Below are 27,635 nucleotides of genomic sequence, written 5' to 3'. Positions count from 1 at the left end.
TATTGTATTGTAATTTTTTTTCAATTTCTATGTGTATTTCAGATAGAGAAAGTTTTATGCACAAAAATATTTTTATGATTTTTTCACTTTTAAATTAAAAATATTTCATTAAATAATTAAAAAAATACTTCATTAAATTTTTAATCAATTAAATAGCTACACATATATTGTATGTATATGGTTTTGTTTAAATAAATGTAATCATCAATTTTAATTTGATTTGAAGGTGAAGAATGGGAAATTATGAGAGGGACATGGTATTATGATGGTAGTTGGTTACCTTTAGAGGCAGAACAAGCTAAAATTATAGAAGAAGTTCATCTTAATCTTTTTCAAAAGCAAAATTCTGGTCAATCCACTTCAACATATGATACACCTTCTCACTCTTACGAAGGTATGAATTTTGCTTTTGATTATATATTATTTTCTGTAATAGTATATATACAATGTAATATAATAAGGAATTAAATTTTTATATTTCTAGTATTACACACGGAACATTTTTCTGAATTTCATGTTGACTGGCATAGTATAAATGATGTAGTATTATATAGCGAATATAGACATAAAAAATTAATGCGTAGTGTTACATCAAAATTAGGTTTTGCAAAAAGTAAGTATTTTAAAAATATATAATTATTATTAAAAATGTATGCATTACTTATAATGGTTTTTATAGCAACAGGTTATCAACTAAGAAGAGGATATAAAATCGCTGCTGTAAAGGAAGATAAACCTCATGATATTGATCATATAATTTTTGTAGTTCATGGAATTGGTCAAAAAGGAGATACTGGAAAAATTATTCGTAATACAACATTGTATGTAGAAAATATAATTAACGATTATAATATACTATATGCAATTGATATCATATAAAAGTTTTAAGAAATCAATCTATTGTATTTAATATTTAAATAGGTTTAGAGACTGTGTAGATTGGTTGAAACAAAAATATTTTCCTAACTCTAACTATAGAATAGAATTTTTCCCTGTGGAATGGCGTTCATCGTTAAAGCTTGATGGAGGTAAAAAACTGATGTACAATTTCTCTAACTAATATTTAAATTTTTACATTTTTTTAATAGCATCTTGTATTTAATGAAAATTATTTTAGGTATAGTAGAGGCTATCACCCCCTTTAGTGTGGTAAGCATACGACACTTGTTAAATACATCAGCAATGGATATTCTCTACTACACAAGTCCTCTTTATGGAGGGGAAGTAAGAGCTGGATTACAAAAAGAGTTAAATAGATTATACTTTATGTTTACTAGTCGTCATCCTGGTTGGAAAGGGAAAGTTTCAATTTTAGCACATTCTTTGGGATGTGTAATTGTTTATGACATTGTCACAGGCTGGATGGCTCCAGATACAAGACCTCCATCTCCAGAAACGCAAGAAGTTTTAAAACAACGATTACAATTCCCTGTAGGTGTTATTACTAATTGTATATTATTTATACAATATAAGATATTTATATACAATAAGAATAATTCAATATAGTGTAATATTAAAGAATTTTAGTTTAAATATTTTCATAATTGCAGATTGAAAATTTATTTTGTTTGGGTTCCCCATTATCAGTATTTCTTGTATTACGTACACCTTCTCCATCCAACAAAACAGATGTGATGCCTCAAGGTTTATGCAAAAGATTTTACAATATATTTCACTGGTCTGATCCTGTAGCTTATAGAATGGAGCCACTTTTAGAAAGGGGATATAGCAAAATTGAACCTGTTCTAATTCCACCATATGGAGGAGTTGATGGTCAACAAACAGAGCAGTCACCACCAACAATGAATAATGCTGACCAAAATTGTTCTCTTATAGGTATATCAGATAGTTTCTATTTATTTTCAGATTATTCTATTCATTTTCAATTTAAAATATTTAATAGCAGATAATGATGAAAAAGAAGAAAATTCAGTAGATATGTCTAATCGTGCACCAGACAAAGGTTGGAGTCTTTGGGGCTTAGTCCGTGCTGGTTGGAATGTTAAAAAAGATGTTTCTGCACCTATCCAACCAGGTCAAGGTAAAAATATTACATTAATTTTTTAATTAATCTAATAATGATAAAAGTTATTCAATAAAAGGTATATAATTCAATATTTTTTTACTCTTTTTGTTAGAATTAACAGAACGATTGGATTATGTACTTCGAGCAAGTTTAGGAAGAAATTATTTTTACACATTAGCAGCACATACAACATATTGGAGTAACTACGATGTAGCTTATTTTGTGCTAACAAGACTTTTCCCAACATTAGAAACATGATGTTGGTTTGTATGTGTAGAATGAAATCAGTCAGATTCTGTTAAAATTTACTAGTCCATTGTAGGCCTTTAAAACTTAATATTGGGAGTAGGCCTACCACCAAAACAATCTGTGATAATAAAAAAAACGATACAATAATATTATAGATTCTATGTAATCGTTTTATATCGTTCGCATAATTTAAGGTTAATGTGGTCGAGTTTCACAATTAAAAAGTTGAAACGAGATTTTACGTATTCTATAAGGTACCTCATTTACATGCAGTATATTAACATAGTTAATTAAATGATTGTTTAAATAATTTCATCTAATTAGTAAATTCTTCATCATTAAAAAGATATATTTTATAATCTATGTTGAATATGCAAATATAGTTTATGTAAAATATTTATTTAAATTATTATAACATATTATTGAATAGTATATCTTTCAAAAATTTGTATTATACGGGTTAACTGAAAAATTATTAGTTATATTTATTTTTTAGGTAGAGAAGTTATATTTTAGATCTTAAAATAGCATTAAAATTGTGCTTTAAGCAACGCTAAAACGTCATAATTAACTATCATAATAATCTAAGATCATAATCTATATTATAAGAGTTTGAAAAATGCTTTTGCGTTCAATAATATAACATTTTTTTTATATATCTTCACAAACTAATATCAATACGAAATTGTAATTCTATTTTCTGTTACATGTATACATAGTTTTGTATATTTTATATTGTTTATTAATATGTTACGTATTATATATTATTTACATGTTAGGTAAAGAAAGACAGAAATGTATTTAATCAAATTTTAATTAATTATTTTGACTTATTTAAAATTATTGATTGAGACCGATATGCGTTAAATATTTTATTTCTTTGTTATAGTAATCTTTTATTTTGCTATAAAAAATGAAGCTCGTCCTATATATTGAAAGTTTACTTAAAATAAGACAAAAAATATTTGATTAATTGTATCAACCAAGGTTGATTCATAAAACAAATAAATGATATCAATATGTTATCTTTGTTGCTTCGAATAGAAAAGGATAATAATTTATTATTATCTTCCAATACTTATTAAATGATCGAATTTTCCGTTGAAATAACAAAATTTTTCATAATAGAAAGACTAGAAAGGCTATACTTTGTTAATGCTATTTTCATTGTATAGTCTTTTTGTGTGTGTGAAAAAATATCTTTATTACAAATTCTTTATGTAAAAAATTACATATATTTGAAATATGAAACATTAGTGACAGGTATTGTTATATATATTTCTTTTATCATATATTAAAAATTTAAACCATATGTGAACAAAAAACAAAGTTTATTTTATCAATGTATTTAAATTTTGTTGACATATTTTTCTGATATTATAATCATATAATATTATATAATCATAAGTAATATTTACGTATTATGTAAATGTGTTCATATCATAATATTATATACTTATCAGTTTTTAGAAAATTTAATAATAGTGCACTTTTTAATGACTATTATGTAACAATAAATTTTTAAGGAGCTTTGTCTATAATACATAATTTGGTAGCATGACAATAATATTAACTATTCCAAAGATAAATATCATATCAAATTTTAAAAATTAGAGTACATAATAGGCATGTAGAAAAAAGCCTCCAAATCATAGTGCAAATGTTAAATGAAATAAATAAATTAAAATTATAATATCAGTAATAAAACGTATACAGTCTTTTATTGGAAAAATTTAAAATTTAACATTTTAATAAAGTATTTAATAGATGATACATACACACACCGACACATACATATGTACATGTGTATATACGATATATATATATACATATATATGCGATGCCAAAGTTGCTAGGTATAATTAAATTTTATTCAATTTTAAATATTTATCCATTAAAAATATATATAAATATATAAATACATTTATATGTTAATAAACATATTTTTTCTTAGAATGAAGAAGAGGATTTCATTTCTTCCTACATATCTAAATATATGGTATAGTTATGTTATAAAAATAAGAATATATATGATTCCCTTGTTCTATATCAATTTTTATATTATCAATGTGGATATTATAATACATAACTGATATAATATTTTACAATTTTATAATTACTTTTGTACGATTTTTCTTAAATTTATTCAGTTTATATTTTAATTGATAAAAAAATTAATAATTTGGCGAAACATAGATAACAAAATATCCCATTAATGTTGCAAAATTACATTTAATTATTTCATTACTTATTATTATCCTATTGTAAAGAAAGCCCTATATTTTTATGAAATAATTTTGAAAAAATATTAGGAGGAATAATATGAAAGTTTTGACGTCATTTATTTAAATAAATTCAAATTACATACATAATTATAGTTATTCCTTATCTTTTTTCTGTAATTTCATATCCTAACTATAAGTATATAAAAAACATGCAAATTAGTATTAAAAGTATGTTTGCCTTTTAATATGATAATGTAATGATTATAATTTGTAATCGTTATTAAATTACATTTCTTTTATGAAATACAAAATTACATTATATTAAATATTCAAATATGTACGTACATATAAATATACATATGTATGTATAGCTATTAAATTATGGACATTTGTACAATTCCGCGTTTTGTATACTTCTATACATTTTATTTTTCCATAAATGCATAAATATTTGCAATATAGTAATTACCATACTGTTTGGTTGAATAATATTACCTGTATATACAATATTATCTACTTATGTTAAATTTATTGAAATACATACATCTATCTATTACATAAGGAGGAACATGTATTTAATAATAAAAAGGAAGTGTCTACTGTATGTATAGATACATATTGTATAAATATTGTAATTTACGATGTAATGGAATTTCTTTCTTTCCCCTTAATCTTAAAATTACTCGATTAAAAAGTTGAAGTTATAGTTATATTTCATGAAATTCATGTTCGTGAAATATGATGAATTGATTTAGAATCACGTGAATGTATGTAAATAACAGAGGTATTGTATGTATATACATGTATATATATGCATGCGTGTATAGCAGATCGTATTGTAGTTGTTCATGCTCTATAATTTGAGTTTTAAATCATTTTGTACTTTGAACTTAAAAAGAACATTATATTTATATATCGTTAGCAAACGGTTGAGTAATAAAGTCGGATTTTTAACGGAAATTGAATTAAGTATTCATTTGCCGAAGAAACTCTTAATTGCCGGTATACAATGTGGTTTCTGTGATGCGTGATCAACATTTTATAGAAAAAAGGAAAAAACGATTTATATGCGTAACTTGAAAGAACATATGTTTCTCTTTTATTGAGATAGTAAAATGTTTGTTTTATGGACATGGTTATTGTGTATTAATGAATGATAGTCGTGGATAATTTATATAATTTTGAATATAATTTATAGTAAGAAACCCAGAGAAATAACGGTATTTTACTATGTTTATGCTACTTACAGAATTTCTAACTTTTTTTTATGCATTTATATATATTATTTATTTAATAAAAAATAGTAATATGGAATTAGATTCTTTAACATATTAATATATACTATATTTACAGCATAATGCATAATAATTTAATTGCTGCTGCCATCGGTGTAACCGTTGGTGTTATAAGTGCAGCTAGTATTTTTATTTACCGTAAAATTTTGGCAAATCAACGATATAACACAACAATTTCTGACTTAGATGCTGCCAATAAAAGAATTGATGAATTACAAACAGAATTAGAAGCTTTAAGGTAATAATATTGTTTTGATATGAAATATTTACATAAATATTTCTTAAATTTATGTATTATCCTATAAAGTTAATAACTATTTTGGCATATATTATTATTTTGATTCATTTAAGGTTACAACTAAAGCAACAGAAAAAGAAAAGAAAAATTTCACGAAAATTTAACTCTAATGATAATACCTATACTTTAGATAATGATACAGATATTGATGTTTTTTCAACAACAACTGATATTGGAGATGATGAATTTTATGATTGTTCCGATGGTGAAAGTATTGTTAGCGATAGTGACTTGAGGTTGGTAAAGTAATATAAATATATGTTAAACTTATATAAATAACACGTACGAGGATTTATAATTTATTCTAGTAAAAATGTGAATCCACTTCCTGAAGAAACATCTTAAGAATATTCAAATTATACTATTTAATTCGTGATTTAAGCATGTGATTACTTGTACTAATTTGGAAAATTAGAATTTGATCATTTTGGCGAGTAACGTTATTTTAAAAGTGTAAAAGGAAGAGATTATATGTTCAGTAATATAGGATCTCAGACGAACTGAACCAGCTGGATACAATACTTAAGGAGATTGATGAACAACCATATGATCAATTTGATGTCAAGACTTACTATATATTGCAAACATTAGTGAAATCCCAGCCAGACGATGTAGAAGTAGTATGGAGATTTGCAAGAGCTAGCTACAGTTATGCAGAAACACAAATTGATAAGAACATTAGAAAGTTAATCATTCTTGAAGGTAAGTACAATATATTTGTTTATTTTTGCATAATGTAATGAAAACAAATAATATTTTTAATAGGTATTCAACAGTGTGGGAGAATTATTGAAAATCAAAATGCAGATCTGTATAAGTGGTATGCTATTCTTGTAGGACTACATGGAGACTATTTATCAGTGCCAGACAAAATAAAGAATGGCATTATTTTTAAGAAATATATAGAACTGGCTTTAGAAATGCAACCAGATGACTTTGGATTACATTATCTTCTAGGAAGATTTAAATATGAAATTGCTAATTTAAGTTGGATCGAGAAAAAGGTTTAACTTCTAATTTAATTTACTAAAAAATTTTGATATATACAAAATATTATTTTTATATAGTATTACAATTTAATACTAAATAGCTTAAATTTTCTTGTACTCTTTACAGGTAGCAACATTATTTGAAATTCCAAATGTTTCTATTGAAGAAACACTCATTTGTTTTGAAACTGCAGCAAGGCTTGGAAGTACAAATCCATACACTCAGTTGTACATTAGTAAATGTTATATTGCTTTAAAGAAATATACATGTGCAATTGATTTATTAAAAGAAATTTTAGAAAAACCAATTGTATCAGCTAATCATGAAAAAGTATATACGGAAGCGAGTAAACTTCTTGACAAGTACTCAGGATATAGTTCATAGTGAAAAATAATGTATTTGTACATCACACCTATATCAATAGTTATACTATTTCCGTATACATATATAGATAAAAACAACTATATCACAGTTTAATCTAAACGTTAACATCAAACAATTTATAATCAATTATTACATGAAACATAGGTACTAAACAATTTTCAAAATATTTTATCTATTGCAGTATGTATTGTAAATCTTTTAATTTAAATTTTATGAAAGAGTGTAATTTGTAAAGATCTGCATAAAAAATGTACATCACTAGTGCAAGGTTTTGTAAATTAGAAATATATACTTTAGTTGTACAATTTAGCAAATAATATTTTATATATATAGAAAACGGTATATACATTGAAGCGCCTGGATTTAGTTATTTTCTTAAAAGAATTTATAGAATTTATTATTAATGATATTCATTGTATACATCTTCTAAGTAAAATTTATAATATAAAAAGTCATACAAACATTTTTGTATAATTAAATTTTATAAACCTTATAAAAAGTGTAAATTTCAAGTGATTTGTCCCCTAAATATTTATAAATGCGGTTACTTTTGGCATTACAATTAAAATAAACTTTCATTATTATCTATAATATTTTATTTGTATAATTTGTAACAATTTTTATGCTAATAATTGATAACTTTTCTACCTTAATAAAAATATATTAAACTATCTTAGTTATATTTTTTTGTTCATTTTAATTTATGTAAATATATATTTTTGTATTAGTAAAACAAACTTAAGTAGAAAGTTCAGATCATCAACATAATCATAAAACAAAAAAGTAAAAACAAATGACAAAGATCTATTCTACTGCATATACACAGATATATCTTTTTGTTATAATATTTATTCTTATAACATTTATGAAGAAACTGTAGAAATAAATCAAAATTTTAAAAACAATTATGAACTTTCCCCTTGTTTTAACAGATCAATAATGGTCCAACACAGCATCCCAGAACTTAGTAGATATTGGGTGGAGAATGGGGTGAAAGGGGTGAAGTAGAGGAAGCCCCTCTAGTAAGATAGAAGAGAAGCCAAAGAAAACATTTCAGAACATTTCAGTTAACATTAAATGCTTGAAAAAAGTAGTTCATTTAAAACATACACATGACAAGGTAAGTTCTACTATTCAAAATATTATATGTGCAAATTTGTAAACATTTAATTTAATTTATATTAAACTTATACTTCTGTTGTTCTTACTTCTTTAATATCAAATATTATTTAAAAATAAAAATTTTCTATTTTTTTATAAACTAAAAATGTTTCGTTATGAACAAAAGTTTCTATCTAATTCTTTTATATCATATGATTTAATTATAAGTAAATGTTCTAAGGTATGTATTTCTAGTACATATATTTTATAATAATAGATAAGTTTTTAAGCTTTATACATATAATTGTTATAAATAAATATGTTATTACACATTTCTTTAAATATTTAAGACACAATTTGAGATGCGTGGACTTTTACGTGGTACTTTATATTGTGCACTATGGTACAGCAGCATAGTGGCTGGTTTTCTATTTATTGCTTGCCCTATGTTACCACTGTTATTTTTTAGTCCTCCAAAGTTTCGAAAATGTGGTGATCTATTACTTTCTTGTTGGGAACTTTATTCCACAGTAAGCAAAATAAATGTCTTCTTTTTCTTTTTCTTTCTTTTTTTTTGTTTCAGAGTCAAAATTTCCTTACATGTGAGTTATGTAATTGTACCATGAATAATTTAATAATTTCAATATATTCTAGGCTCTTTTAAAAGTATTTGGTGTAAAAATTTTGGTATCAGGAGACCATATATCTCCAAATGAATCTGCTGTTCTTGTAATGAATCATAGAACACGGGTGGATTGGAATTTTTTGTGGGCTGCAATGTATCAAGCATGTTTACCTAATGTAGCAACTCATAGATTAAAATTTGTTTTAAAGGATCCTATACGACATATTCCAGGACCAGGTAATATGATAAGTGATCATAATCCCACACATTCCAAAAATATTCATAATGTACCTTTCATAATACCATAACTACCACATCATTTTTATACAGTGATCATTAAAAACTTAATTATTATTCCATTTGTTTTTCTTAAATAACATAACAAAATAATGTCATTATCTAACAGGATGGATAATGCAAATGTATGGTTTCCTTTATATAACTCGTCGCTGGGAAGAAGATCAAAACCGATTGTCACGTACCTTGGATTATTTAGTGGCTCTTGATAGGCGCTCTCAATTACTTATATTTCCTGAGGGTACTGATCTAACAAAAAACAGCAAAGAGAAATCTGACAAATATGCCATGCAACATGTTCTGCCACAATATTCTTTTACTCTTCATCCAAAGACAACAGGATTCAGTTATTTAGTTCGACATCTTCAACAAGCAAGTTATCTCAATGCTGTTTATGATTTAACGATTGCATATCCTGATTATATTCCACAATCTGAATTAGATTTGATCAAAGGAAAATTACCAAATGAAGTACATTTTCATATTAAACGAATACCATCATCGGATGTGCCAACAGATGATTTAACATTAAGGCGATGGTTAGAAGAAAAGTGGTTTAACAAAGAAGAAATCTTAAAACAATTTTATGAAAAGAAAACTTTTCCTGCTGAAATTTGGCCGTTAACAAAATTACGTCCTTTGCATATCGCCTTTAGTTTCTGGAGCATTCTAACAGGTAATATTTTATTCTACTTATTTTCACTAATTCTTGATAATATTTCTATTAAAAATATCGTATCTTCTTCTTAAATTTCAGGATGTATGATAGTTTTACTTATTATTTCACCAGTATTCCAATTATGGACACTGGTACATTCAGTTTTTTTTATTGCTCTATCATTTTTTACTACTGGTTTTAATCAACTTGAAATGGGATGGTATTGGCGTTGGAGAACACACTTCCTTACAAAAAACATATGATTAATAAAATTTTAAACTATTTAATGCAAATAGATTTCAGTATTAAATTCCAATATTAAATTAAATTATTTCTAAAACTTTGTTATAAATATTTTAGATATCCATAAATAATCTATATATGAATTTGGAGTAAATTAAAGTTGATTTAATTTTCAAAAATCGATGAAAGATATTAATTTTAACAAGTTTATATATTAGAAATTTTAAGTGGTATAATGACAATTCAAAGCAGAGCATAGAATATGTGGGAACACTTATCTTATAGATAATATATAAATTTAATATGAACTAATTTAAAAAAGTTGATTTAGAACAAACACAATTTAATATATTTGACTGAAATATATAATAATAATACTAGTCTAATATCATAAATTAAAGGTATTACTATAGTGTACTAGATAAAAAAAATGATGGAATTATGAAATTATAATACTTTAATGTTGTGTAAAATTAGCCCTCCATAGATTACTGAGTTATAAAAAGGAATTTATATTTTACATTTTTTAGTTCTCATTATAGAAAATAAAAATTGTATATATCATATATACATCATAATATTTAATTTATTCTTTTCTACCATGTACTATGGTTTAAAAATTACTGTTTTTCATAATTTTGTTTATATCTTGATATAGTTTGTAAACTATGGAGAGTTGATACTAATATCGACAAGTTTTTAAAAAAATATATTTTGCTAACTTAAATGTTTAGGATGTAGTATCCTTTTCTCATATTCAGTGTTAATATTTATAAAAAATAGTTTCGATTTATATATATGAAAATATTTTATTTTTGTTTCTAAAGCCTGAGAAAAGAAGTATTTAATATTAAAGTACAATCATAAAAAAATTAACAAATTTTCAAATACCTTTTTTATCCAGCACTCAACACATATAAAGAATACAATTAGGTTAACAATATTTAATATCAAAATATATAATAATGGTACAAAACTCTAATTATTTATGTCATATATAAATATTTTAGACATTTTAAAAATTGTACATTACAAACTATTAAAATATTACATTTATATAAATTACCAGATCAATTTTCAAAAAACTTTCTGTGTTACTTAGGAACGTACTTTATACAAAATTTATGCATGAAATGTGTATAAAAATAGTCAGTTTATTACTAGAGATTATAATATTAATTTAACACATATAGTTTGATATTACGAAAAGAGTTCTAAATTAAATATAATTCACTGAGCGCACGCATGCTATGATTTTTATACTTTAAAAATCATAGATATTGTACAAATTTCTTAAAATGTGTTGCAAATGCGTGTTATAACGATACTTTTATTAGGTATAATTTGAATAGTGTAACAAATTTTAAAAAAAGAATCTTAATTTTACTTTTTATCAATAATTTATATTATAACTATTGAAAAACAATATAAAATGAAATAATAATTAATTTCGAATGATAGATATGTAGTTTAGCAATAATTAATGAATTTTATGATCATAAATTTTAGCAGCATTAAGCATTATAATTTTTCGAAGATGTTTAATCTATCTATAATATGATGATATAATAATACAAGCAGTATTATATGTATGTATTTAAATAATGACAGATATCTATATATATTTTTTAATTTACATGATACTATAATATTTGGTTTGAATATTTTTTAGGAATCATAATTAAAGTCAATCTAGCTAACGATGGACACAGTGCCTCATTATCTCATATTTCAAAGTACAAATGTACATACGTATATGATATAAAATAAAATTACTTTCATGAAACATTTCAAAATCCTGTGAAATTTAAAATTCAATCAAAGTAAAGTATGAGATACTTATGCACTTAAAATTTCTCAGTGTCTTTTCAATGTATTTAAATGGTACGGAATATAATCTTTTACTTTTCGTATTGACTGAATTATATAATCTTACAAGTTTCAATTATTTGTAATGGAACTTAGTATTAAAACTAAAAATATTATGTAATATATGAATGAAATGCATAGAATATAATTTTTAAGTATTTGGTTTTGTAATAGTAGCTGATCCTCTATTTTTCTATAGCTATAGAAATGTTATAAGTAAAAGTGAATTCATGTGCCAAAAACATATGTGTATTAGTGTACTTTTATGAACAGTATTCAAACAAGAAGGTTGTATAAGAATTTTAAAGACTTCTATGTTTAAATTATCCGCTTTTTCTAAAACTTTCATTGTCATTGGTATTAAAATCTTACTTACCTCAGTTAAGACAAGAGGCAAATAGATTAATATTAATTGCTTACGAATTTTAAATAATTTATTAATAAAATATCATTTTTTATTTGGCTTGAATAATAATATACACTTTAATCTTTTCATTTTCAACGTACTTCGTACGTACGTATCTTTAAACCATAAATACATTTAAATATTTTTGTTACTTAAACATTAGGATATATATTTGTTACATGTAATGTGTGTGTGTCATCACAAAAAAATAGACAGAAAGGAAAATAATATAAATTGTAATTATATAATCATATAATTTATTTTATATAATTACAGTTTACATCATTATATAATTATAAATATATAATATAATTATAAAAAAAATCAAAATAATATATTTGTTCCAATATGTATGTATTTCATGATGCGAGAAATATATATATGAAACTTTATTATTATGTAAATGTAAGTATGTATGAAACTTTAGTATAGTATTATGAAAATAAATGTAAATGCAATAAATACATTTAAGTTTATATTATTATATGAAAAGTTTTCTCTTAATTGTTTATAAGTTTATAATTAAAATACGCAGTTATGATTGCAATCATTTTTTTTCCAATTACAAGTGTAAGATCACACGCACCGTAGACTACTATGCATAAAAAATATAGTATTTGTATATCGTGTGTTACCGCATGAGATCATCCGATTTTTTCCGGGCTGCCCCGAACATTCGAGTGTTCATGATCCTGATGGTTGGACGTCAATGTGTTTAATCATTCCAATTTTGGCAGAGACAATTAAGATGAGCGTCAAGTGTACGTATACATAATTATCAATGATGTTAAGTCTATCTTATTTATAGTTTTATGCCCATAATCAGAAGTTAAATACGAGTAAATAGCAATTTACTGACAGTAAACGTACATGACACTTGCCATTTTATATGTCGCAAACACGGTTTACGAGTTAAGTAGATAACTCTGTATTCCCATATTCTGTATTTCCCGCATGTTAATTGTTATCCCCGCGTTATAAATTTTCAAAAAAATATGTAAAAACCATCATAATATATGAAAAATAATAATTAATAAAAATAATTTATTTGAAAAAATCGTAGTTTTATTTGTTTTATTAACAAATAATTATTACTTCATTTATTAATTTAACAAACATTTTATATATTTCTTCTATAAAATGGATTAATTGGACTTGGTATAGGACTTGCTTTTAGTACACCTGCTAATGGTTTCTTGTTTGCATCAAAAGGTATAGCTGGACTTTTCCGAATTTGTGAAATATATTCAGATGTATGTTGAGCTGTATTACAGTGAAGAGCAATTTTCACTCGTTTTTTAGAACTTGTAGTAGTACTTATTTCATGTTTTCTTTTTAAGCTTATTGGTGTTTCCTAGATAATAAAGATATTAATATATATATATATGTCAATAATCATATTATAATAGTTTTAAACAGTATAAAAAAAGACAGTAAGTTTGAAAATTTAATTGCCATTTTAAAGTAAATACGTATGTATTTTATAAAAAATAAAAAAAAAATACAAAAATATACAACTTAAGTAAATGCTATAAGACTTACATTTTTTTTATTCTCTAATTTTGTTAATATAGGTACCAACCAAGTTGGTTGTTTACTATATACATTATTTTTTTGCTCGTGGTTACTTGTAACTAAATTTTCATCAATTTCCATACATGACTTTGTGCTGTTATTATCCATCAAAAGAGTGGATGGTTCTATATTATCAGAAACATTCCATTTACCAGTAACTTTTGATTTTGTTGACTTTTTTCTCTTTGCTTGTTTAACAATGTTTAGTTTTTTGACAGTTATATTCTTGTTCTTTTTTAATTTTATTTTCTTATTTTCATCAATATCTTCAATTAATAATGAAGAATTATTTCTTAATTTACAATTACTATCTTTTGAATCTGTTTTACAAATATTCTGATTTTCTTTTATCTTAAATTTTCTTTTCTTCAAACTCAGATTATTTTCATCTAATATTTGCGAATTTGTATTTATTAAATTATCAGTAAAATCTAATTTATGCTTAATTTTTCTTTTTTTTTTAATAGTTTCATCATTATTCATTTCTACAGTATTATCTTCATGGTTAGTTTCGTTGTTAATATTTTCTGATTCATCTTCACTAAATTTATCACTTTCATCTTGTATTAACTGCTTATTCTTTTTCCTTTTGCGCCCTTTTTGTAGCGTATCCGAATATAATTCCTGCTCAAATTTTAGAAGACGTACTGCAGCTGACTTTATATCTGTATTTTTCTTTTGCATTTTTGGAATTCTTATTTCCTTAATGCCTAATGGCATTTTACCATCTGATAATTCTATAAACCTACAAAGATATTTTAATCAATTTATTAGTTTGTTACTAATGTCTTTAATATATTCTTTAATTGATAATCACACAATACATACTCTTTAATAAGACGACGTAATTGTCTACGTGATTTTGTTGTTGATAAGGAATGAAATTTATACTTATTTAACAAATCAGCTATCTGTCTTGGATTAAAAGGTATTTGTGGCAATTCAACATCTATTCTACCAGCTCTAGGATCTAGTGGTTTCTCTGTATTATATTTCACTTGTTTTTCAAGATAAATGTCTATGTCTCTAGTAATATTATTATCTTCTTCATCTGACAGTTCTATTTTTTCCATAGCATCAATAGAACCAGCAGGAAAACCAGCCTATATAGAAACAATAATACATATTATTGTCAGTATAAGTTATAAACAAATTATTTCATATAAATTTTAAGATAATAAAAAACATTAATATTCACACTTCTCCAAGCTTTAAATTTTTCCATATAATCCATACCAATATCTGATTGAAAAATCAGATATCTAAAAATATGTCTCATTACATGTTTAATTTGTCTTTCATCATCCATAGGTATAAGATATGAAATAAATGGTTTAATAAATTCTGTAACAACATTTTCTGGTATATTTCCATCACTAATCTATAAAAATTAAACTTGTTAATAAATTAACAATAAATCAATATTTAATATAAAATGACATACTTTTGCAAGTTCTTCTAGATATATTTCTGTTATATGCATAGTAAAACCAAGACATATTTTTGGATCAACTAATAACTTTTCAAGTATTTCAGAAATATCTTTTATCCATTCAATATCCCATAAATTCTCTTTACATTTCTGGAAAGTCTGTCGAATTATTCTTCGAACTAGCTGTAAATACATATTTATTAATAAAAAAATTTAATACACTCCTCGTCAAAAAGATAATTCATTAATTTCTCAATCACGCGTGTAAAGTTTTTCGTCTGTAACGTATAATATCAAAACATTATGAGCCAAGAATATGCGGTTTATTGAAAATAATTAAAAATATTATGAGGTTTAGTGTATAACAAAAAAAATTATTTTATTTTAAGAACGAAATGATAACACATGTACAATAAGAAAATAATAATCAACATAAATTGTAACTAACAATAATTACTTATCAAACATATATACTTATTTAATAAAGGGTACATTCTCCTTTATTTTCTATTACTTCTATTATACGATTTACTATAGATTTATATAGTTTCTGGATATAATTTTGCCTTAACGTATCCTATTTGCGTACAATTGCATTTTTTAATTCTTGTACGTGTTGATACTACTTTCCATCCGCGTATACGCCGTGAACTAGTTCTGCCCAGCAATTTTCAATAATATTAAGGTCCGAGGAGCATGCAGGCTACGGCAAAATAGATATATTATTTTCATTAAAATATGATTGAACCAATCTTGATGTGTGTACAGATGCATTATCTTGTTGAAAGATGTAATCAGGTCCAAAAATGCGTTCTGCATGATTATTTATTTATTCTTTGATTAAATTTATGTATCAGACACTATTCATTCTCCTATTGATGAACTTAATACTTGTTTTGCCAAAATAACCGATGCCGGCCCAATGCTGCCTCCTCCCATTTGTCATCGAATTGCTGACATTGTCTCTTTTCTTATGTCATGAAAATAGTACCTTTCTTCATTTCTTTTTCCAATGCATTCTTTCTTTTGCAAAGCATAAATGTTCTACTTTGTGTTTCGTTGTTTCTTTTTCAATTTTAGCCTCTTAATATTTTTGCAAGATAGTTGAACACTTGAAATACTGGCACTAAGACTAGAATTTTCCATTATTTGCTTCGTTGTTAACTGCGAGTTGGAAGCTACACACAAAATTGCTCGCGTATCACGATCTGATAACGATGACGGTCAATCAGTACTTCTCTTTTTGCTATAATCTTCAACATTTCTTAAGAAATTGTGTATTACTTTACGACTTCTTCTTATTACTTTCGATATTTTTGCTGCTGATAACTGTTGCTGTTTTAGTTCAAGAATTTGCTTTTTTTTAAGACTCGTTTAATTTTTTTCCGTGTCCCATACTTACAAATTTATATAATATTGTACTCTAATCTATACTCGTTGATAGATTGTGAGCTACTGAGCAATTTCTAAACATATTAACACAGCTTGTTAGCATTTCGTTCTTAAAATAAAACAATTTTTTTTGTTATACACTAAACCTTATAATATTTTTAATTACTTTCAACGAACTGCATATTCTGAACTCACAATGTTTTGATATTATATGTTACAGACAAAAAACTTTACATGCGTCATTGAGAAATTAAAGATAGCACACCTGGGTTATCTTCATAACAAGGAGTGTATATATAAGTGTATTATATAAAAAGGTATCATATTAATACTTACCATGCAAAATTTATCTAATCTATATTGATCTATACCAAACCATTCAATACCTAATGTTCTTAAAACACATTCTGTATAGAGTAATACTACCTCTTTAGTTTTTAAACAATGTACAATTTTACTAAGAGATTCTGCTAGTTCTTCTTGAATCAAAGGTTTATCTGACATCCACATATAATAAAATAAACCTTTCCATAATCGCATAAAATCCGCCTTTGTAAGTGCTAAGAAAAAACATACTAAGTATATCTTTTCCTAATAATATAACGAATAAATAGATAAATAAAATTTAGATAAATAAATTTAGATAAACAAAAATCAGAATTAATTGGAATTGGAAACAAGAATACAAATACAAGAATACAAATCTTACCAAGAGTACTTTGTGAACGAACTATCAACCATCTTTTTAAATTTTTTAGTACTCTATCTCGAGTTACTTTATCGTTACATGAGAGTAATCGAGCAAATTTAATTTCTTGCGCGATAACAATTGCTTTTTTATCTTTTTCATTCACTTGCTTTGAAGATATATGTTTTACATGTATAGACTTTTGCATTGGTTCACGTATACAACGTGCTTTTCTAACTGCCATTTTTAACTATTCTAAACAATTTTTAACTAGTACCTAAATTTCAATTTAAAATTATTATTTTATAAATGTATATAGATTACAACACATAAAGTTCGTAATCACGCTTGCTAACGTTTTGTCAACACGTGAATTATATATAATTTCAATTATGTATAATTCGTACAGTATGCTACAGTAGTACAGTATCGTGAAGTTCGTCTAAAACATGGTCTGTATCGATTTCAGTTCTACCAATAGTAAAATCGAAATCATTAAAATATTGTGCTATTAATATTGTACATACGTGAAATAATTTAATTGGAAAATGTTAAGTCTTTTCAATATCTGTTTTATTTGTTTGAAAAACAACAGAAAAAAAGGAAGTTATATTTATATTATATTTAAATTATAATTATATCAGTTAGTTCCATATTTTTCATCGTTTACATCTATATTTTTAAATAGAAACCGGACTTTAATCAACCCCTATATTTCGGCGAAATACTAAATGTAAAAAATTGACGCGCTTGACATGCAATTTTTTCTTCAGTATGAAAAATTGAATATTTTGTATATTATATCGTTGTACGTTCGTGCTCAATAAATTAATCAACAATGAATAAGGTATAATTTTGTCGAATATGTTATACTTTATTTTTTAAAGAAATTAAATATTCCGTAGAAAGAAATAATATATTGTTTACAAATGTCTGAGTCTTTAGGACTGCTATGACTTTTAATACTTTTTAATATTATTAATAGATATTACAGTCGTAGTTAAATCATTAAAGCATACAAGTTAAATTCATTAATTGTCTAAAATACATTATTAAGTAAACAATAAAGGAAATTGTTTATATATATTCAGTATTAAATTATTAAAATATATTTTTCAGATGCCAAGATACCCTTCAGATTGTAAAGTCTATGTAGGAAACTTAGGAAATGGTGCAACAAGACGAGAATTGGAAGATGCTTTCTCTTATTATGGATCTTTAAGGAATGTATGGGTAGCTAGAAACCCACCTGGATTTGCTTTTGTGGAATTTGAAGATGCTAGAGACGCAGAAGATGCAATAAGAGGACTTGATGGGAGAACTATATGTGGAAGACGAGCTCGTGTGGAAGCATCTAATGGGAGAAGATTAAGAGATAGAAGTTATTTCAGAAGAGGTGTAGGCAAACTATTTCATCCTGAAGATAGGTGTTACGAATGTGGTGAAAGAGGTCACTATGCTAGAAATTGCCAACGACATAGAAATACTCGTAAGAAAAGGTAAGTATAGAATATATTCACTTTACATAAACTATATGGCATGCAAAAAACCATTAGACAAGTAAGCAAGAAATATATGCAGAATTTGATTTAAAAAATATATGCTTAAATGTACAATGAAAGTAATTTGTAATAATGAATTTTATGTAAGGTTTGGGTCTTTGAATATATTTTAATGTTTAGTAAGTTACATTTTATAATAGAATGTTTATATTAGAAGATAAACTTTAATATATATTAATTAAAAGAAATTATTTTTTTTATATTTGGAGTATAAAACAAATGAAATACGAAATAATTTTGTATATTAAAATTTTACATACTATACCAAAGTGCTTTCATTATCAAGAACAATATCGATATAATATTGACATTTTTATAGCAGACCCCGCTGAACAGGCATACGTAAGAGAAACGTGTTGCTACTGAGATTCTCATCAGATTCGCCTTGGGTTCACTTTGTGATACTACGTAGTTACAGCATAGAATATCCACATTTCTCTGGTTTCTTTCTGCATACTACAAGCAAAAGAGGAAAACACGGCCGATGGAGTGGCTAGTTCTGCATACTGCGATACTTCTAACGACCACTGAGATCACCTTAGACTGAAAGTTTTTGCGCATCAGCACTACTGGTATCTCTGATATTCTTCCTTCGTCTTATTATCTTTGCCAAATTATTATAATAGATCTAATGGTCAGTAAAAGATAAACTGTGAGTCATCTCATCTAGCCACTCTTCGCCCATATACCTGACATATTTATATAATTTCATCTCTATAAGTACTCATCTGTTCTCTTCATTCTGGTATTATTATTACATACTCTACAACCTTCTACTACAAACAGCTGTTAAAGATGGTACATAACTAAAATAATAATGGAACAAAATAGATATAATTAGTTTTAAAATTAATATAGCATTTTATTTGTAATATTAGCAATTTAAATTAATTTTATTAATATGTTATATATATATTATTATATATATAATATATATACACTTATATATTGACATTTAAGCAAAAAATAGAAAATATTATAAAATATGAAGATCCATTTTACAAACTGTAGTAGTATATTAATATTTCTGTAATTTTTACTTTTATCAGAATATGAAGCAAACTATGATAGTTTTCCTGGGTACTTGTCGCAATTTTTGCAAGCCCAATTATTCCATAAATCTCTTGAAATTTTGTATAAGATATACTATGCTACATTCATTAAAAAAATAGAAAATTTGATACAATTCATATAAATAAATATATGTACTTGATAGAGAAGAGCAATAAAATTCGAAATTGTAGGCAGTTTCAATATAATCGTGATTTTAATATAATATATATTTTAGATCCCACTCCAGGTCTTATTCACGGTCAAAATCGCAATCAAGGTCACGGTCTCGCTCACGTTCGAGGTCAAGATCAAGAAGCAAGCATTCACGATCATCATCTCGTAGCCGTTCTCATAGTAGAAGCGATTATACTAAAGAGAAACTTTGTAATAAACGGCGATCTGATTCTAGAGATCATAGTCCGCCAAATTCAAATCTGTTTCTAGATATCACAGCAAATAAAACGATGTATATTCTTTATTTGATACGTGTATGACCATCATTTTTTATGTTATTTTATCAATTAAGCTCTTTTGTGGCAAACTTCTTCTAGTCTTTCGAAATATGTACATATTTGAAGATACCTGTGATACTTCTTGGCACAAAAGTGCTACTTTAAATAATTAAGATATTAATGTACATTTCAAACATTCCTAGAACAACCTGTTTAATTTTTTTGTACAAAATTTTAGTCAGTAAATATTTATACAATAATAGATTAGAGATGGAGAAAACATTATTGTTAATATTACTATACTTTTATAGTTTCTATATTTTTTAAATGTTCAAAGTGTATATGTATATATATACATATTCATGGTCCTAAGTGCATCTGGATCAGTCTATATTACTATTTAACATTTTAGTTTATGGCCACACTATATCTCTTTCATGAACAATACATTTGTTGTAATTTAAATCATATATTGCTTTCCAAAATCTCCTTCACATTATAATAACAAAAATAGAATCATCACAATAAGTTGATTACATACTCTTAAATGAAAGATATTGCACACAGGGCTAGTAGAATTTTTATATAATTTATGTATGTAAGAAAATGTTGGCCATACTAAGAAACATTTGCAGTCTTAAGAAGTCTAGACACATAGATATATATACTTACAATATTTGGCAAAGAGTGAGAGGTGGTTTTAGGAAATAAAGCAAAATTATAGTTAGGAGATTAGTAACAAAAAAAGGAATGTATATATATATGTATACATATGCAAATCCTATTTGCACAATTTTAAACAAGAACCTAAAAATGAGGTTTTTGCATGAAATTAAAATAAATGTGACTCTCATGGACTTTTTATATAATATATAATAACACACGTACATATATAACCGTGAATATATTTAGATAACGAATTGTTGGTATATAAGTAATATTTAATATATCATTGATATATTTTAATACTTTTTGATATAACATTTGAAGATTAAAAAAAAATAATCTTTCTAGAAATGTGAATGAAAAGTAAAATTATGTTCCGTGATGTATATATGAAATCATAAAAAATGAGTTAATGATGATATTACATATTCTAATTAGTTTACGCCATTAAAGCTAAAATTATATATTGTTGTAGTTTCTTCATGTATTCGATTTTTGCATAATTAAATTAAAATTATTTATTTTCATATAACAGCATAAATAAAAATAAAATTCTCTGCATATTAACGTAATATAAGGAAAGTGATGAATGGTAAAATGTTACTTTGAAAACTAAAAATGTTAATTATTTTGATAAGTAAAAGTCCTTGCACTATTAATGCTTTATTAATGAGAAGGAGAAGCAGATAAAATAATATTCGTGATTATCTAAAACGCATAAAGCTGTAGAAATAAAAAGGAATATATATCATGATTGTGATCCAATTTTTCAGTATGTCAATCTACAATAAATTCCTTGAATGCACCGCAGGGGGTTTTGAGAAGTGGGGTAGAGAAAAGGTGGGGATGTTTAGCGGAAGGAGAGGGGAAGCAGAGAGATCCATAGCGACGCTTCGTAAGCAGACTCATTTGATTTTCAGTCACGTATTTGTGATTCGTTGGTCTGTTTTATGAGTTGTTTCCACACTCGATTCACGTACAGAGATTTATAATTTTTATTCACCGACCGATATTTCGATCGTATGGTAGACAATTACACCGTATCGAAAGACCAATGAACAAACAGGTGTATTAAAAAAGAGAAAAAACAACACAGCAATGACTGCAGTAAAGTAGATCACGGTGTGGAGCTATCTTCCTCTTAAAAGGCGTCAAGCCAATTACCAGAGAATCAGGTTCAATTAAAAGGCGAGCAACTATCATCAGAATGACTGCTGCTTATACAAACGAACTCATATCACAGGAACAGAACATAGAGAAGAAAACAGGCACAGTAGTCAGTAAAGTAGTGCACAACAAGAAAGAACAAGCAACGCGCGAGGAAAGCACCGAATTTGATTCTGCAATGATGAAGCATGCAACAAGTGGTCAGGAACAAGAAAAAATCCTTGTTAATCAAGAAAAACTGACGCTTTCTACGTCAGAATTGCTCGAACAGAAAGTTAAAGATACCGTAGAATGTAAAAATATCGAAGATGCTAAATTTCCAGAGAAAAATGAAAATACTTCGATTAGCAATGAAGATAATGAAAATGCAAAAAATATTGATGAAATTAGAAACGAAGTGTTGAAAGATTGTGATTCAAGTGTACTACCAGATTCAAATTCGCTCGTATCAATGAAAGTTGATGCGTTTTTTACTGAGTGTGATTCTCAAGATGCAACGTCGGAAACACGTGGAACCGATTTTTCTTCGGAGGATAATTTTAAGTTAGAAGAACTGCAGAACTCTATCGATAATATTACTATGGAAACCAGCGATTTTTCAAACAATTATGAAATTTCTAATGGATCGTTAGAAGATGTGGTTCATCAAAAAGACGTTGAGGAAATATATGATCCCGAAAGTGAATTGAATTTTCACGAAGCTGTACGTGCTGGGGACGCCAAGTGCGTTGCGGCACTTCTTGCCAGTGACTCTGTACAAAACCTGGACGAACCGGATTGGAATGTTTCAGGTGATCCACCCCTGTTAGTAGCCGCTACGAACCATTGTTTTCCTATTCTCAGGTAAGAAATTTCTTCAATAAATTGTACAAGTTAAAAGTTAGAGTTGTTCTATATTTCTAAATAAGATTTTTATTAAATATATACAAGTATATACTAATGATATAATTGTGAGCTACAGTTCTGAAAAATTTAATTTGAAAGTTTTGAAATTATACCTAATAATTGTCAGTAAGTATTCATTTTTTTTAAATTCGCTGAAATTTTAAAAATATATTTCAATTTTTTGATATTGACACAAGTGTGTATATACATTTACTCTTTTCATTTGAGCTTGAGGGTTATATTTAAAAATATAAAGATGCAATGGCTATATATATATTATTTTTCTCGCTCTTTGAAATATTTTTTAGTATTACTTATTTTGTTTAATGTCTATATATAAGTATGTTTTAAATAAATATAACTAAAAATATAAATAGTGCTTACTTCTTTCTAATCATAATAAATTTGTTCTTGAAGAAATTAATTTAAAAAGTTCCTTGTTATTAATTATTTTCACATTTTTTACTTTCCTATGTATACGAATTATTACTTTAACATTCCATATTATTATCAAATATTAAACTTACATAAAATATAATTCTTTTAAACAGAAGAAAAAAGATTCAAATATTTCCTATAGTAAATACAGCGATCTAATTTTGTCGACTTTACTGAATTCTAATTTTGCCCACTGAATTTTAGTGGGGAAATATGTTGACGTCGTAAAAAGTATCCAAACATCGGAATTATTACGATCGAGGTAAATGAATACGTGAATCATTCTTAATGAATTTTACCATCAAATTTGTTAATAACCATGAAAATGTTCTTGTTTATATGGTTTTCCTCAATATCTTTCTTGCCACATTGTTACCAGATGTTCAAAGATGTAATATTCCCGAAAGAATTTCACGTAATTCTGTAGTACTAAACACGAACAAATACGCGCAGAAATATAATTTGCACGTGAAATGTAAAAATATTCTACTTACTATCCATTTCTTTTTTTTTTTCAAATAATATTAAAACGACTTCTAAATCGTATCATAAAATTTCTAATGTCTTAAAATATTCTTTAGCATTACATTTGAAATGAATTTAGCAATACATTTATCAGCACATCATTTATTTTGGAATTCTTTTCACATTAATAACCCTTCCTTTATGTCTTCTTCAAAATTAAGAAATTGTTTAACGATAAAGAAATACGATTGGATCAAAATTAATTTAAAGAACGCAGCAGAGTTAAAAGTCTATTGTTCTATAACGTAGAATTTCAGTATTGACAAATTATTTGTATTGTTATCTTTAATTAACATCGTAATTTTGATTTAAATTAAATTTATTTACAACTTATTTTTATCAGTAATAACATTGCAATTTGATAAATACAGAACAACCGAAAATAAAAAACGATTATTTCCAACTTTCGTAGTTTATTACTTGCGAACGGATGCGATCCAGCTGTGCGTTCCCCTCGTGGTGAGACGGCGCTTCACAGAGTGATTTTAAATGGAGGACCAGGAAATGTATTACAATTTGTTGGAGAACTCCTGAAATATGGTTGCCCGTCAGGCGTGAAAGAAGCTGGCGGTGGTTTAACCGCGCTACACATATTAACACGCCAACTAGCTCACGCACAAGGATCAAAAAATTTACATCATAATTTTGAAGCAGCTTTAGAAACGCTTGATTTATTAGCACGCGCTGGTCCTGTTAATGCAAAGGACCATCAAGGTCGCAGTGCACTTCATATTTTAGCTTCCTCCACTATTTTTGGTATGAATTTCATGTGCATTCAGATAAACTAAAGTATTACTTTTTTTATTGTTAAAAAGTATTTTGTTAAATAACATATTTCTTAATAGTTAAAAAAAATTATATTTAAAAATTACCTTAATTAATAAATAAGAAATAAATTTAAACAATTATTATCATATTAAAATTATATGTATATTTAAATATCAAAAGTAATCTTCACATCTATTTATTTCCAATTATTCTTATTTTCTTGTAATAAATAAATAAAAATAATTTCTCTTATTACAGACAACAATCATAGAACTGAAATCGAATCATTGATCGAAACGTTGTTGGCTGCTGGCGCGGATCCATCACTGAAGAATGATAGAGGAGAAACTCCTTTACACGAGTGCCTCGAGTGTGGTGCTTTAAACACCGCGTTTTTACTTATATCTCACACGCCAACCGGTATAATGTCGCGTTATGGTGAAACTCCATTGCACATTGCCTCTAGAAAAAATTATGCTGACATGGTGGCGAAACTGTTGGAACATGGAGAAGATCCTAGTATACAAGATGCTGGTGGTAATACACCGTTGCATTTAGCCTCTGCAAGAGGTTTTCATCAAACCGTTTCTTTGTTGGTTACATCACCCCTTGCACAGCTAGAGAAATTGAACGTAGAAGGATTAACTGCCCTCCAAGTAGCCGCCGAAAGTGGCTTTGTTAATGCAGTACGTCTGTTGTTAAAAGCAGGTGCAGACCCAAGTCAAACAGTCAACTACTGCACGACGATTTTTCATCGCCATCCTGATATTTCCGTTTTAATAGATCACGAATTGAGTAGACGTCGTCAGCTCGCTGCTTAATTATTTCTTTATATCTATTTTTACTAATAGACAGTTGAGTTCATGGCCAATCCAATTAAGCTTCCTTTATTTTTATTGAAACATAATTTGTAATAAAATCTTGAATTTCGTCAGAAAATCGAAACTTAATTAATCTAATGATTATATTGTTATTCATTTTTATATTGATATAGATATTTAATAAATATATATTTATATAAAAATATATTTCAAAATTATTATTATTGAAAATATTCAAATTTTGAAATAAATGACTGTATTAGAACATTATATTCATAATATTATAGATAATATTTTATGTTTGTATAGTCTCTGTATGATAATTTTGAGAATATCAACTATATGACTGTTATTTTTTCACGCGGCTTAATAAAATATTTTTCTATAAAATTTAAGTACTAAAATATATTATCTAATAAAATTATGTAATTTTTTTAATAATTTTGGTACATACAGTGGGACCCCTTATAACGCGAGAGATACGTTCCATGTTATATGAATTCCGTGTTATACGGGGTCCACAGCGCAGGAAAAGAAAAATTTAAAGTAGATTCTTACATGATATTGTAATTCACATGTACATATTTTTCTTTGTTCTTCAATTATAGGTACAAGTATTTGCTTGTTGCTCAAGACTGTCTAGTATTCAAATATGTAAAACTGGGACAGACATAATTAAAAATGATATATACATATGTATGTAAATGCCATAATTTTTGGCTGTGGATAAAAGTGCCTTCTAAAGATTTGTGTGATATCAAAACATATTCTAAATAAAGAAATAATACCAATTTAAATACTGCCTTATTAAATATGCCTTTAACATTATGGTTAATTTATTATCATACAATATTACTTTAAAAAATAATAATAGATTAATTAAAATAACATTACTATATATGTTGTATACATTATAAATCATACATAAACCACTAAAAAGAAGAAATAATAAAATAATCTTGTTTTTATAGTTACTTATATACAATTACGTATAAAACAATTTCTAGTTAATATTCGTTTAAACAAAGTTTTATAGTAAATATAACGCAATACATGTAAACAAAAGTTGCGTAACGACTTTAAAATACGTAGTTCAAAATTACTTTATATTTAATGTAAAATGCATACAAACATAATTTTTTTACTTAAGAAAAGTACTAATTTTATATCCTCTAATTGAAGTTTAAAATGTAAAAGAGCATGGAAAGCAATGTTTCATCTTAATAATGTATGCTGTTAATTTTCCGACTCTCATATTATTACTTAAAACTAGAGGCAGCTATATTTTATTCAAATAAATAGCAATTAGTTGAAACAAAGTTAAAATTTGGAAAGTGAATTATTATGAAATAATGGATAAAACAATTACGAATCATTTTTTCAAATGACTATAAAATGATAGTCGAAGAATTAAAATATTTCACAGCCGTTACATTCAGTAATTGCACATTCAGCGTGCTTACCCAATTTGTCGTTGCGCCACACTTACTTATAATCTTTTGTCGATGCATTGTGATAATATCCGACATTGCACAATTTTATAAA

At 26.0% G+C, this 27,635-nt stretch overlaps 6 protein-coding genes across 11 annotated transcripts in view; 5 read left to right on the top strand and 1 right to left on the bottom strand.

Moving 5' to 3' along the window:
- Positions 1-4,238, top strand: part of LOC126915589 (phospholipase DDHD1-like) — a 410,369-nt gene extending 406,131 nt beyond the window's left edge. For 3 of the 4 annotated variants that reach the window (XM_050720397.1, XM_050720394.1, XM_050720396.1), the window contains 8 exons: positions 227-394; positions 485-613; positions 680-821; positions 922-1,028; positions 1,118-1,431; positions 1,551-1,836; positions 1,904-2,041; positions 2,139-4,238. In XM_050720397.1, the coding sequence (XP_050576354.1) occupies positions 227-394; positions 485-613; positions 680-821; positions 922-1,028; positions 1,118-1,431; positions 1,551-1,836; positions 1,904-2,041; positions 2,139-2,284 (1,430 nt within the window). In that variant the 3' untranslated portion in view covers positions 2,285-4,238. The remainder of the gene's footprint in view (positions 1-226; positions 395-484; positions 614-679; positions 822-921; positions 1,029-1,117; positions 1,432-1,550; positions 1,837-1,903; positions 2,042-2,138) is intronic. The other variant, XM_050720395.1, reaches the window with a different exon arrangement.
- Positions 4,239-5,310: 1,072 nt separating this feature from the next.
- On the top strand, positions 5,311-7,928 carry LOC126915599 (regulator of microtubule dynamics protein 1-like). 2 transcript variants are annotated; one of them, XM_050720420.1, is made up of 6 exons: positions 5,311-5,720; positions 5,854-6,033; positions 6,147-6,329; positions 6,581-6,795; positions 6,931-7,097; positions 7,210-7,928. In XM_050720420.1, the coding sequence occupies exons 2-6, from the start codon at positions 5,858-5,860 to the stop codon at positions 7,465-7,467; spliced, it is 999 nt and encodes a 332-aa protein (XP_050576377.1). In that variant the 5' UTR covers positions 5,311-5,720; positions 5,854-5,857; the 3' UTR covers positions 7,468-7,928. The 2 variants fall into 2 exon arrangements, with proteins under 2 accessions (XP_050576377.1, XP_050576376.1); XM_050720419.1 differs by having other exon boundaries at positions 5,312-5,720; positions 6,859-7,097.
- A 455-nt stretch (positions 7,929-8,383) lies between these two features.
- LOC126915598 (lysocardiolipin acyltransferase 1-like) lies at positions 8,384-12,179 on the top strand. Its single transcript, XM_050720418.1, has 6 exons — positions 8,384-8,587; positions 8,919-9,098; positions 9,223-9,430; positions 9,600-10,166; positions 10,248-10,491; positions 10,555-12,179. The coding sequence occupies exons 2-5, from the start codon at positions 8,931-8,933 to the stop codon at positions 10,409-10,411; spliced, it is 1,107 nt and encodes a 368-aa protein (XP_050576375.1). The 5' UTR covers positions 8,384-8,587; positions 8,919-8,930; the 3' UTR covers positions 10,412-10,491; positions 10,555-12,179.
- A 1,530-nt stretch (positions 12,180-13,709) lies between these two features.
- Positions 13,710-18,176, bottom strand: LOC126915587 (ribosomal RNA processing protein 1 homolog). 2 transcript variants are annotated; one of them, XM_050720391.1, is made up of 7 exons: positions 17,775-18,176; positions 17,492-17,625; positions 15,686-15,856; positions 15,440-15,622; positions 15,070-15,344; positions 14,209-14,986; positions 13,710-14,020 (listed from the first exon to the last, which is right to left on the bottom strand). In XM_050720391.1, the coding sequence occupies exons 1-7, from the start codon at positions 17,995-17,997 to the stop codon at positions 13,787-13,789; spliced, it is 1,998 nt and encodes a 665-aa protein (XP_050576348.1). In that variant the 5' UTR covers positions 17,998-18,176; the 3' UTR covers positions 13,710-13,786. The 2 variants fall into 2 exon arrangements, with proteins under 2 accessions (XP_050576348.1, XP_050576347.1); XM_050720390.1 differs by having other exon boundaries at positions 17,402-17,625; positions 17,775-18,175.
- Positions 18,177-18,337: 161 nt separating this feature from the next.
- LOC126915609 (serine/arginine-rich splicing factor 7-like) lies at positions 18,338-20,846 on the top strand. Its single transcript, XM_050720438.1, is given in 4 exon segments — positions 18,338-18,600; positions 18,873-19,252; positions 20,604-20,788; positions 20,791-20,846. Coding segments are annotated over 4 exon segments (612 nt in total). The 5' UTR covers positions 18,338-18,591; the 3' UTR covers positions 20,829-20,846.
- Positions 20,847-20,877: 31 nt separating this feature from the next.
- Positions 20,878-26,887, top strand: LOC126915590 (ankyrin-1-like). Its single transcript, XM_050720398.1, has 3 exons — positions 20,878-23,496; positions 24,914-25,257; positions 25,528-26,887. Exons 1-3 carry the CDS (start codon positions 22,694-22,696, stop codon positions 26,088-26,090), a joined length of 1,710 nt encoding a protein of 569 aa, XP_050576355.1. The 5' UTR covers positions 20,878-22,693; the 3' UTR covers positions 26,091-26,887.
- Positions 26,888-27,635: the final 748 nt, after the last annotated feature.

The sequence above is a fragment of the Bombus affinis genome, chromosome 4 (assembly GCF_024516045.1).
Source record: "Bombus affinis isolate iyBomAffi1 chromosome 4, iyBomAffi1.2, whole genome shotgun sequence".
NCBI classification, from domain to species: domain Eukaryota; kingdom Metazoa; phylum Arthropoda; class Insecta; order Hymenoptera; family Apidae; genus Bombus; species Bombus affinis.
The sequence above is the reverse complement of the archived record's forward strand: the minus strand, read 5'-3'. Positions and strand labels throughout refer to the sequence as shown.